General features: G+C 49.2%; 1 protein-coding gene and 1 long non-coding RNA gene across 2 annotated transcripts in view; one reads left to right on the top strand and one right to left on the bottom strand.

Moving 5' to 3' along the window:
* LOC148143247 (uncharacterized) overlaps positions 1–13,466 on the top strand; it is a 229,622-nt gene that overhangs the window by 55,985 nt on the left and 160,171 nt on the right. The window lies entirely within an intron of this gene.
* LOC148143253 (uncharacterized) lies at positions 8,695–9,551 on the bottom strand. Its single transcript, XM_087974095.1, has one exon. It carries the CDS (start codon positions 9,475–9,477, stop codon positions 8,695–8,697), a length of 783 nt encoding a protein of 260 aa, XP_087830221.1. The 5' UTR covers positions 9,478–9,551.

Below are 13,466 nucleotides of genomic sequence, written 5' to 3'. Positions count from 1 at the left end.
ACCGTACCAACCAGTACCCTTCCACCGACACCCTCCTTCGACTGACTGAACTGGTCCTCACCCTGAACAACTTCTCTTTCCAATCCTCCCACTTCCTCCAAATCAAAGGAGTAGCCATGGGCACCCGCATGGGCCCCAGCTATGCCTGCCTCTTCGTAGGATATGTGGAACAGTCCATCTTCCGCAACTACACTGGCACCATGCCCCACCTTTTCCTCCGCTACATCAATGACTGTATCGGCGCTGCCTCGTGCTCCCACGAGGAGGTTGAACAGTTCATCCACTTTACCAACACCTTCCACCCCGACCTCAAATTCACCTGGACCGTCTCAGACTCCTCCCTCCCCTTCCTAGACCTTTTCGGGTGACCGAATCGACACGGACATTTACTATAAACCGACCGACTCCCACATACCTAGACTACACCTCCTCCCACCCTGCCCCCTGTAAAAACGCCATCCCATATTCCCAATTCCTTCGTCTCCGCCGCATCTGCTCCCAGGAGGACCAGTTCCAAAACTGTACAATCCAGATGGCCTCCTTCAAGGACTGCAATTTCCCGCTAGACGTAGTCGACGATGCCCTCCATCGCATCTCTTCCACTTCCCGCTCCTCCGCCCTTGAGCCCGGCCCCTCCAACCGCCACCAGACAGAACCCCACTGGTCCTCACCTACCACCCCACAAACCTCCATGTACAACATATCATCCGCCGTCATTTCCGCCACCTCCAAACGGACCCCACCACCAGGGATATATTTCCCTCCCCTCCCATATCAGCGTTCCGAAAAGACCACTCCCACCGTGACTCCCTCGTCAGGTCCACATCCCCCACCAACCCAACCTCCACTCCTGGCACCTTCCCCTGCAACCGCAAGAAATGTAAAACTTGCGCCCACACCTTACTTCCCTCCAAGGCCCCAAGGGACACTTCCATATCCGCCACAAATTCACCTGCACCTCCACACAAATCATCTATTGCATCTGCTGCACCCGATGTGGCCTCCTCTATATTGGGGAGACAGGCCGCCTACTTGCGGAATATTTCAGAGAACACCTCTGGGACACCCGGACCAACCAACCCAACCACCCCGTAGCCCAACACTTTAACTCCCCCTCCCACTCCACCAAGGACATGCAGGTCCTTGGACTCCTCCATCGCCAGACCATGGCAACATGACGGTTGGAGGAAGAGCACCTCATCTTCTGCCTGGGAACCCTCCAACAACAAGGGATGAACTCAGATTTCTCCAGTTTCCTCATTTCCCCTCCCCGCACCTCGTCTCAGTCAAATCCCTCAAACTCAGCACCGCCTTCCTAACCTACAATCTTCTTCCTGACCTCTCCGCCCCCACCTCACTCCGGCCTATCACCCTCACCTTGACCTCCCTCCACCTATCGCAATTCCAACGCCCCTCCCCCAAGTCCCTCCTCCCTACCTTTTACCTTAGTCTGCTGGACACACTTTCCTCATTCCTGAAGAAGGGCTTATGCCCGAAACGTCGATTCTCCTGTTCCTTGGATGCTGCCTGACCTGCTGTGCTTTTCCAGCAACACATTTTCAGCTCTAAATCTACTCCCCTCAACTTGAGGCCTGGTCTCATCCATCAGCAGAAATGACTGGCTAGGGTAGGGCTTCATCCCCACAGTGCAATGAATTCCCACTTTCCACCAAACTCTCAGATGTACTCTTACTCAGTTGCTGTCTCACAAATTAAAGACTTCATTGTAATTTCTTTTGCTCCCAGTAAGGGCACAACATCTTGGAAAGCTGCTCTGAAAGTCCAACCACACTTCTGCATTCACCGAAGACAATTCCAGTGTTATAGCACAGAAACAGACCTTCCGGCTCAACTCGTCCGTGCTGGGGGGAATATGTTAAGCTAGACATGGTTGCAAGCAGTTACAAGTAGCTGCATCTTGCTTCTGCAAAAATCGCAAGGCAGAATCATGAGGGTATATTCCAAAAAATAACTAACTTAAAAGGGAGGTGGTCGACTGGTAGAAGCAGATGTATTGACATGACAGTAGCAATGGTCACGCACATAGGGAGTTAGTATGAACAAGGTAACCAAATAAGACCCTGTGTTGCATCAGCAAAAGTAATAAGACCCAGCTATCGGGGGGGTTGCACACTACAGACAGATGTGGTAAAACGATTAGATTAGCAGAAGTAAGAAGGGAGTCTGGAACAAACTCAATCTTCATTCAAAGAGAGAGCAGCAACTTCCGAAACTCGTGTTCCAGCTTCTGCATTCAGACAATAGGAAGGCACTGATTGGCAGGAGGACCAGTCACCTTCCGGTCCTCCAGCGCTCCTGATTGGCCCATCAAAAGAAAGTGGCGAGGCGTGCCTTGCGTGCAGTGAGGAGCATGCGCAATTTCATCCTGACGCCGGCGAGCACGCGCAGTCTGATCTCTGGCGATGAGGCTGTTACTGACAGAATTTAAGTGTCCAAATGCCAAGAGAAGTAAAAAAGGGGAGCTGCATACTTTTTTCTCCCCTGTGATATTTACCTTTCCTACACGCCCCATGACTTTATAAATCGAAATAAGTTCACCCGACAACTTGTGGTCGTCGATAGGGCGAACAGAAGTGTACTCAGTCCTCTCCACGTGGTCTCACCAATATCCTGTACAACCTCAACGTGATGTCCCAACTCCTACACTGAACAGTGTGAACAATGAAGGAAAGTGTGCTAAACGCCTCCTTCACAACCCTGTCTACTAATGATGCAACTTTCAAAGAACTATGTACCCGGTTTGGAGATGCCGGTGTTGGACTGGGGTGTATGAAGTTAAAATTCACACCACACCAGGTGATACTGCAACAGGCTCATTTGCAAACATTAGCTTCTGGAGCGCTGCTCCTTCATCAGGTGGTTGTGTCTTATGATCCTGTTCCACAAACACCCCATGTCTTTACCTGTCGCTCTCTCAGACACACACCCTAACACTCACACCATCTCACAGGCTTATACTCCATCTCACACACACTTCATTAGCATGCATGCACAAACTCGCATGCACGCACATACACACTCGTGCAGATACAATTACACATAAGTCAATGGGGTGAATTTCCATTTGCAGAATTATATTTGCAGATATATTCAATTTTGCTCAAAAAGCACACAAACTGCAGGCCGTCAATCCATGTAATATTTTATAAATTCCTACTTTGATTAATAGAACCAGTCTGATTGAAGATTGGGACATAAACACTCTGGTGCAGTGTCTGAGCTGAGATGTCACCTATTTTTACAAAACCTTAAATCATCTCAAGAAGGTGAATTAAAAGTAGTTCGGGGGATTACATATTAATGAACTGAAACCTGCAACCCATTCTAAAAGATGAAAGATTAATCTGCAATCTAGATTTGTTCAATATGTCCTATCTGTTGCATGACAGTGTGATCTTTTGCTATAAATTCTGTGTCTAATGACCCTGCTCCATAGCTACCTGATGAAGGAGCACCGCTCCAAAAGCTAATGCTTACAAATAAGCCTGTTGGACTATTAGCTGGTGTTGTGTGATTTTTAACTTTATCCACCCAGTCCAACAGCGGCACCTCCACATCGTTTCCAGTGGACACAACCCACACCTCCCAGTGCTGCCAGGAAACTGTACAATGCCGCTGGCATGATGTAGTACCTGGACTCCTGAAAAATTTACAATTTCTAACAATACCGGTTACTCATTCACTGCTGCAACCGATACACAACATTGGAAACATAGTACAGGAGGTTGTAAGAAATGAGCACAGCAGGTCAGGCAGCATCCAAGGAGCAGGAAAATCAACGTTGCCTGACCTGCTGTGCTTTGCCAGCACCACACTAATCTTGAATCTGATCTCCAGCATCAGCAGTTCTCACTGTTGCCAGTAAGAAATGAGCAGTTTTAAAACAAAAACCTGTTGAGTTCAAAGCTCTCAATGAGAGTCTGAGCTCGGCGGGAAGTTCAGGTAATCTTTGTTGTGACCCAACTTTGTTACAGCTTCAGAATCTCTCAACAGAAAGGCATAGAAAAAGTAGCAATGTTTTAAAAACAGCTCAAGGTCAAAGTGCACACACTCCCTCCAACCCCTCACTTTCTTCATTATTGGTCACCACCAAGTTGTCCCTTTGTAATTGGATCCTTGCTAGAGCCTTCACCCAGAAGTATTGCCTCACTCTGGAACTTCATCCTGTATCCTGTATCCAAGGAAGTTGGATGGGCAGTGCAGAGTCAACTACACTGCTGTCGGCCAGACTAGGTAAAGGAGACAGCTGGGATGTCTGAGTGAATCCTCTCCCACAACAACAGTTTCCTTCCCTAAAAAGGAGCTGAGTGAATCAGATGGGGATTTCTTCCACCCCAACCCCACTGACAATGGTTTCACTCCAGATTTCTGACCATATTCCAATTCCACTAGCTGCCGCGGCGGGATTCAAACCCAGGAATCCCCAGAAATGGTTTGATAGTCCAGTCAATAATGGCACTCGGCTGTCATTCCTTCAATCACCCTGCGATGGTACGTGAACTTGCTGGTGGCTCCGCAGGTAGGAGGAGCGGGTGAAGGCCTTCCCGCATTCAGGGCAGCTGAAGGGCCGCTCCCATCTGTAGACCCATCGGTGCCTCAGCAGGTTGGAGGCCTGGGTAAAGGCCTTCCCACACTCAGGGCAAGGAAATGGCCTCTCCCCCGTGTGGACCCGCTGGTGGGTCAGCAAGTTGGGGCAAGCTGAAGGGCTTCCCGTACACAGTGCAGCTGTAGGGCTTCTCCCCCTTGTGGACCCGCCGGTGCCTCAGCAGGGCAGAGGCCTGGTAAAGACCTTCCTGCATTCGGGGCAGGGGAATGCCCTCTCACCCGGGTGGACCCGCTGGTGGGTCAGCAAGCTGGAGGACTTGCTGAAGGCCTTCCCGCACACAGTGCAGCTGAAGGGCCTCTCCCCAGTGTAGATCCGCTGGTGGGCCAGCAGGTGGGAGGAATGTCTGAATCCTTCCCGCAGTTGGTGCAGGGGAATGGCCTCTCCCCAGTGTGACTGCGCCGATGAGTCTCCAGGGCTGACGGAAAATGGAAGCCTTTCCCACAGTCGCCACACTTCCACGGTTTCTCCATGGCCAACGCTTCAGCCACACACAAACGGGCGTGGAGCCTGTCCCCACCTTGAATTCCTCTTCCCAGGCCATATCGCTGTTTCAGGCTCCACACTCAGTGCTCCATCCCACTCTCTCTCCCCCTCTGTTCTCACTCCGCTCTAATTCCCCTGAAGGTGCTGATTCAGGATCTTACTGGGGCAGAAAAGCAAAAACATCAAGACTGACATCTCTCTGCATTTTGGATATCTCCACCTGAAAGTTAATATCTTTCATAACTTTTGTTACAATGTGGCACACGTTCAGACACACCAGGTATCGTTTCAGGTTTTGTGACATCAGTATCCAGTTTCGATTGTCGGTCCATTGGTGACACTGTTGCTTGGTGACGGTGAGGCTCCCCCGGCCCCGCCCATCCCCCCGTGCAGACATCACGCGGGGGCGAAGGCGGTTGGGAGGAGAAGTCGCTCGAGCGAGGAAGCGGCGGGAGGGCGGCCGTTAGGAAAATGGTGCCGCGCGACCGAGGGCAGACACAAGTCACTGGGCTTGTGCTTTTTACCCTCACTGTTTGTTTTTAATTCCTTGTACTTTTCACCCTTGTGGACTAATCTAATTTATAGATCAAGGTGGATTGGCCCTGCTAAATTACCCATAGTGCCCTGGGATGGGTAGGTTAGGGTGGATTGGCTATGCTAAATAACCCATAGTGCCCTGGGATGGGCAGGTTAGGGTGGATTGGCTATGCTAAATTACCTATAGTGCCCTGGGATGGGCAGGTTAGGGTGGATTGGCTATGCTAAATTACCCATAGTGCCCCGGGATGGGCAGGTTAGGGTGGATGAGCCATGGGAAATACAGAGTAAGGGGGTGGGTATGGGTGAGATGCTCTTCAGAATGCCAGTGTGGAATAGATGGGCCGAATGGCCTGCTTCCACATTGTCAGGATTCTATGACTCTCCCCCCGAAAAAGGAGCATTTTATCGGCATCTATCCTGTCAAGCCGCTTTCAGAATTCTACTGGTTTCAATAAGATCACTTCCAGTTCAGAGAGGTATACAGCACAGAAACAGATCCTTCGGTCCAATTCGTCCATGCTGACCAGGTTTCCCAAACTAAACTAGTCCCACTTGCCTGCATTTGGCCCATATCCCTCTAAACCTTTCTATTCATGCACCCATCCGAATGTCGTTTAAATGTTGTAACTGTACCTGCATCTACCACTTCCTCAGCAAGTTCATTCCACACACAAACCACCCTCTGTCAAAACGTTGCCCCTCGGGTTCCTTTTAAATCTCTCTCCTCTCACCTTGAAAGAATATGCCCCCTAGTTTTGAGCTCCCCGACGTGAAGGAAGACCTCTTTGGTATTCAGTCCTGATTAATCTTTACCAAACCCTCTCTAACAGTCTCCTTCCTATTACAGGGCCACCAGAACTGTACCCAGTACTCTAAACCACTCTGCCTACCAGTGATACAACTTTCAAAGAACTATGTACCTAACCCCCCACCCCATGTCTCGGGTTTGGAGAGATAAGGGCCGGGTGCTGGCAGGTGAGACTAGATTGGGTTGGGATATCTGGTCGGTGTGGATAGATTGGACCAAAGGGTCTGTTTCCATGCTGTATACCTCTATGACTCTATGTCTCTCTCTTTTACAACATGACCCAGGGTCCTACAATTAACTGCACTTCCTTGTTTTAGTAAAACGTAAACCCTTGCGTTCATACCTATCTCATACACACATACACCAAGCCTCTCACAGACATATAATCCATCACACTCACACTTTACCAAACATGCGCGCGTGTGCACACACACACACACGGTGAATTTGTATTGGCAGAATATTTGCAGATACATTCAATTTTGCTTAAAAAGGGCACAGTCTGCAGGCACTCAATCCATGTAATATTTTATAAATTCCTACTTGGGAAATAGGATCCCAACCTTGAATTAGACTGGTTCTGACAGACTCGAACCTCACACCTTTAAGGCATTGTCTGAGCTGAGATGTGACTTTTTAAAAAAATCAAACCTTAGATCATCTCAAGAACATGACTTGAAAGATGTTCAATGATTTACATACGAACAAACTGAAACCTGCAACCCATTCTAAAAGATGAAAGACTTAACAGCAATCTAGGTTTCTTCAATATATCCATGACACGGTGATCTTTTGCTATAAAATGTAATGTCTTTGATCCTGCTTCACAGCTACCCAATGAAGGAGCAGCACTCCAAAAGCTGGTGCTTTCAAATAAACCTGGTGTTGTGAGAGTTTTTAAATTTTATCCACCCTAGTCCAAAACTGGCACCTCCACATCTAGTGAACACAGTCCCAGCTGCCAGGAAACTTTACAATGCTGATGAAATGACGCAGTACCTGCACTCCTGAAAAATTTACAATTTCTAACGATACTAGCTACTCATTCACTGCTCCACCTGAAACACAACATTGGAAACTCAGTGCAGGAGGCTGAAAGAAATGAGCAGCTTTAAAACAAAAACCTCTTGGAGCTCAAAACTTTCAATGTGAGTCTGAGCCCGGCAGTAAGTTCAGGTAACCTTTATTGTGATCCAGCTTTGTTACAGCTTCAGATCCCCCCCAGCAAAAAAGCAGAGAAAAAGTAGCTACTTTTCAAACAGCTCAAGACCGAAGTGCGCACACATCCCCCCACAACCACACTTTCCTTAGTCTTGGTCACCACCGAGTTATCCCTTTGTAATTGGATTCTTGGTACAGCCTTAACCTGTGGGAAGTATTGTCTCACTCAGTAATTTCAACCTGTATCCTGTATTCAAGTAAATTGGACAGGCAGTGTCGAGTCAACCACACTGCTGTGGGTCTGGAGTCATGTGTAGGCCAGCCTGGGTAAAGGATGCAGCTGGAACGACTGAGTGAATCCTTTCCCACAACAGCAGTTTCCTCCCCTAAAAAGGATGTGAGTGAATCAGATGGGGATTTTCTCCACCTCCCCCCCCCCCCCCCCTCCCCACCCCGCAAAAAATGGTTTCATCGGCACGGTGGCACAGTGGTTAGCACTGCTGCCTCACAGCGCCGGAGACCCGGGTTCAGTTCCCGCCTCAGGCGACTGACTGTGTGGAGTTTGCACGTTCTCCCCGTGTTTGCGTGGGTTTCCTCCGGGTGCTCCGGTTTCCTCCCACAATCCAAAGATGTGCAGGTCAGGTGAATTGGTCATGCTAAATTGCCCGTAGTGTTAGGTAAGGGGTAAATGTAGGGGTATGGGTGGGTTGCGCTTCGGCGGGGCGGTGTGGACTTGTTGGGCCGAAGGGCCTGTTTCCACACTGTAAGTAATCTAATCTAATCTAATCTAATCGTTAGATTCTGAACTCCAGTTTCTGACCAAATTCCAATTCTGCCATCTGCCGTGGCCGGATTCGAACCCAGCACCCCGAAACTGGGTTGATAGTCCAGTCGATAATGGCACGTGGCCGTCGCCGCTTCAGTGCGTCCACAGTAGGGAGGAGCAGGTGAAGCCCTTCCCGTACTGAGAGTAGGTGAACAGCCTCTCCCTGGTGTGGAGACACTGGTGGGTCAGCAGCTTAATCGAGCAGGTGAACCCTTTCCTGCACTCGGGGCCCCTGAAGGTCCTCTCCCCCTAGTGGAGCTGCTCATGCCTCCGCAGGTGGCTCACCTGACTGAACCCCTCCCCACACTCGGGGCAGCTGAAAGGCCTCTCCCCCGTGTGGACCCGCTGGTGGGTCAGCAGGTTGGAGGCCTGGGTAAAGTCCTCCCCGCACTTGGGGCAGCTGAACGGCCTCTCCCCCGTGTGGACCCGCCGGTGCCTCAGCAGGTTGGAGGCCTGGGTAAAGTCCTTTCCGCACTTCAGGCAGCTGAATGGCCTCTCCCCTGTGTGGACCCGCTGGTGGGTCAGCAGGTTGGAGGAATTGCTGAAGGCCTTCGCGCAGACAGGACAGGGGAATGGCCTCTCCCCCGTGTGGACCCGCCGGTGGGTCAGCAGGTTGGAGGAATTGCTGAAGGCCTTCCCGCACTCTGTACAGGGGAACGGCCTCTGCCCCATGTGGATCCGCTGGTGCCTCAGCAGGGCAGAGGCCTGGGTAAAGTCCTTCCCGCACTTGGGACATCTGAACGGCCTCTCCCCCATGTGGACTCGCCGGTGGGTCAGCAGGGCGGAATATTTGCTGAAGGCCTTCCCGCACTCGGGACAGCTGAAGGGCCTCTCCCTCGTGTGAATCCGTTGGTGTCTCAGCAGGGTGGAGGAATCGCTGAAGCCTTTCCCGCAGACATAGCAGGAGAATGGCTTCTCCCCGGTGTGGCTGCGCCGATGAGTCTCCAGGACAGACGGGACATGGAATCCTTTCCCGCAGTCGCCACACTTCCACGGTTTCTCCACGGGGCAGGATTCCTCAGGTTTCTCCATGGCCAACGCTTCAGCCACACACAAACGCGTGTGGAGCCCCTCCCCACCGTGAATTTCTTTTTCCAGGCCATATAACTGCTTCAGGCTCCACACTCAGTGCACTGCAACAGTAGGGTCTCTCATCCAGTCCCACTGATGCTGAAAACGTACTCAAACAGGAACCAAAAAGCTTTGCTCCTTCTCACAGAATCATAGTTGGAAAATTGTTGTCGTCCCGATGGATTGAGTAACTGTCAGACATTGATGTCAAAGTGAGGACTGCAGACAATGGAGAGCCCTTCATCTGTTGATTTTGAAACTTCTGTCTTCAGATCGTCCAATACTCTGTTAAAAAGAGATTACAAAAGTCATCATTGTCAGTGCAGGGTAGAAATTCAGAACAAGGAATTCTACTTTCTGCGGAATATTCTTTTCTTTTGTTATTCCACAAAATTGAAAGCACCATCCCACTCTCTCTCCCCCTCTGTTCTCACGCCACTCTAACTAATTCCCCTGAAGGTGCTGATTCAGGATCTTACAGGGGCAGAAAAAGCAAAAACATCAAGACTAATGTCAAGATAAATCTACCTGAAAGTGAATATCTTTCACAACACTGGGATACTGCGGAGAGCGAGCAGGTCTGCCCCTCAGGTTCCCATTAAATCATTCGCCTCTCAGCTCAAACATATGCCCTCTAGTTCTGGACTCCCATACCCAGGGGAAAAGACCTTGGATATTCACCCAATCCATGCCCCTATGAACATCCCAGTCCTCCGATTTCCCATTCATCTTTGCTATGTTATACTTTTTCCCCTTTGTCTTTACATGGTCCTTAACTTCCCTCGTCAGCCACGGCCACCCCTTCCTCTCCTTAGGACCTTTCTTCCTTTCTGGAATGAACTGATCCTGCATCTTCTGCATTATACCCAGAAATACCTGCCATTGTTCCTCCACTGCCATCCTTGCTAGGGGATTGCACCATTGAACATTGGCCAGCTCCTCCCTCATACCTCCATAGCTTCCCTTATTCAACTGAAATATTGTCACTTCCGATTCTACCCTCTCCCTTTCAAACTTCAGATTAAAGTTTATTGTATTGTGGTCACCACCTCCTAATGGCTCCTTTACTTCGGGGTCCCTGAGCAAATCCGATTTGTTGCACAACACCTGGTAGGCTCCAGCACAAGCTGGTCTAAGAATCCATCTCAGAGGCACTCCACAAACTCCCTGTCTTGGGGTCAAGTACCATCCTGATTCTCCCAGTCTACCTGCATGTTGAAATCCCCCATAACAACTGTACTAATATCTTTGTGACAGGCCAATTTCAGCTCCTTATTCAACTTACACACTACATCCAAGCTACTGTTTGGGGGCCTGTAGATAACTCCCATTAGGGTCTTTCTACCCTTAGAATTTCTCAGTTCTCGCCATACTGACTCTACATCCCCTGATTCTGGTCCCCCCATGCAAGGGACTGAATATCATTCCTTACCAACAAGGCTACCCCACCCCCTCTGCTAGTTAGTCTGTCCTTATGATAGCACGTATACTCTTGAATATTCATTTCCCAGGCTCTGTCCACTTGAAGCCACATCTCAGTTATCCCCACATCATCGTAACTGCCAATTTCCAAATGAGCTTCAAGCTCTTCCACCTTATTTCTAATGCTTCGTGCATTCATATTTAATATTTTTAATTTGTTACTCCCCTCACCCTTCCTATCAATCCCTATTTCACTTGACCTTATGGCATGATCCTTTTCTTTTGAGTTTTCTGCTCCATTGATTCCATTGTCTTTTTTGACTTATCTTGTTCTAACTTTCTTCTTAAACTTCCAGTTTGTCCCCTCTACCCCCCCCCCCCCTGCTATTTAGTTTAAACGCAGCTGTGTTGCAGTGGCAAACCTACCTGCCAGAATGCTGGTCCCCCACCTTTAAGGTGCAACCCATCCCTCTTGTATAATTTATTCTTACCCCTAAACATCAGCCCCTCATGCTCCAGGGAAAATATCTCTGGCCTATTCAGCCTTCCCCTGCAGCTCAAACCCTCCAACTCTGGCAACAGCCTTGTAAATCTTTTCCAACTCCTGTCAAAGTTTCACAACATCTTTCCTCTAGCAGAGAGACCAGAACTGAATGCAGTATTCCAAATGTCGTCTCACCGATGTCCTGTACAGCTGCAACATGACCTCCCAACCCCTGTACATAATGCTCTGACCAATAAAGGAAAGCATCCCAAACGCTTTCTTCACTATGTTCCTGAGACTCTGCTCTCAAGGAACTATGAACCTGCCCTCCAAGGTCTCTTCGTTCTACAACTTAACATTTGGATAAGTACATGAATAGGAAAGGTTCGGAGGGATATGGCCCAATCTAGGTGGGACTAGCTTAGTTTCTGAATATAGTCAGCATGGACTAGTTGGACTGAAGGGTCTGTTTCTGTGCTGTCTGACTAACTATTCTGGACTGGTCTTGAAACCATTTTCTTGCCTTCCCCCACAAACATCCACTTCTTTGTTGTTCCAAAATCAGATGAGTTCAGCCTTGAATATATTCAATGACCCTCTAACTGCAGGGAGACATTCCCACTTCTGAACTCAATTCCTCTTGCTAATATACCACTTGCCTTGCTGATTGCTTGCTGCACCTGTCTGACAACTGGCAGTGACTGGTGTAGGAGGACGCTGAGGCCCCTTTGCACATCCACACATTATTCCTGATGAAGGGCTGGTGCCTGAAACATCAACTCTCCTGCTCCTCGGATGCTGTCTGACCTGCTGTGCTTTTCCAGCACCACACTTTTCGACTCTGATCTCCAGCATCGGAAATTCACCTCCTTTCTGCTTTTTTTTCCACAGCAAAGGCTGTAACTTTACATTGTGGCACTCCATTTGCCATGTGGTTGCCAACTGTGGTCTTCTCTACATCGTGGAGACTGAGTATAAACTTGGGGAATGGTTCGCCGAGCATCGCAGCTGGGTCCACAGAAGCTGACTGGACCTCCCAGTCACCACTCATTTTAATTCCCCTTCCCAATATGACCATCTTTGGCCTCTTCCATTGCCACAACAAAGCAAACTGCAAATTGGAGGAACAACACCTCATCTTGTGCCTGGGCAGCCTGCAGCCCTGAGGATCAACATTGAGTTCTCCAATTTCAAATCACCTCCCTTCACCATCTGGAAAAAGGTGGTGAGAAAAGAGAGTACCGTGCTCAGAGATGTTGGACACTGGAAGGGCATTGCAGTCTGGGGTGAAGCTCAATCTTCATTCAGAGAGAGAGAGGGGAGCAATAGCAGCTTCAGAAGCTCATGGTCCAACTTCTGCATTTAGACAATGGGGGGGGGGGGGGGGGTCTGACAGGCAGGAGGACAATTCCAACTCTGGACTCCTCCTGTGGGTTAAACTTGTATGTCTGATGATCTTGCTCTATGGGTTATTGACTGTGTACATTATGCAACTCACGATGGTGCCCGTTCGGTCGCACTCTTTCTCCTGACGGCTTGGTGGCATCCCCGCCTCCAACAACGAGCTCAAAGGGTTAGCAGCCAGTGTCTTATTTGTCAGGAACATAACCCCGGAAAAGGCTTGCCTTGCACTCCGGGTAGAACTCCCTTGCCGGAGGGTCCCTTTGAGACACTTCAACTGGACTTCATTGAGTTGCAGAAATGTCAGTGTTATAAATATGTTTAGCTTATTGTTGATGTTTTTTCTAAGTGGATTGAAGTCTACCCTTCCCCTAACACTGCTGCTGAGACTGTGAAGATTTTGCTTAAGGAAATTATTCCCTGCTTCGGTATACCTGCGTGCATTAGCTTGGACAATGGATCGCACTTTGTTGGTAATAGTAATGAAGAACTCTTGATGAAGTACAGATTTGAGACGGCCCAAGGAATTCCTTATGAACTCAACTTGTAAGCCTTTCTTGGTTCATCCCGGAGATTGTACCTTTGGTAGTCTGGAATTTTACAAAAACTCTTGCAGACAGTTTTAGTTTAATTTTAATCATCC

Source organism: Chiloscyllium plagiosum, unplaced genomic scaffold (assembly GCF_037043375.1).
Source record: "Chiloscyllium plagiosum isolate Xiang-an unplaced genomic scaffold, Cpla_swu_hap1 HiC_scaffold_27, whole genome shotgun sequence".
NCBI lineage: Eukaryota > Metazoa > Chordata > Chondrichthyes > Orectolobiformes > Hemiscylliidae > Chiloscyllium > Chiloscyllium plagiosum.
Note: the sequence above shows the minus strand (reverse complement) of the source record. Positions and strands in the feature narration are given on the sequence as shown.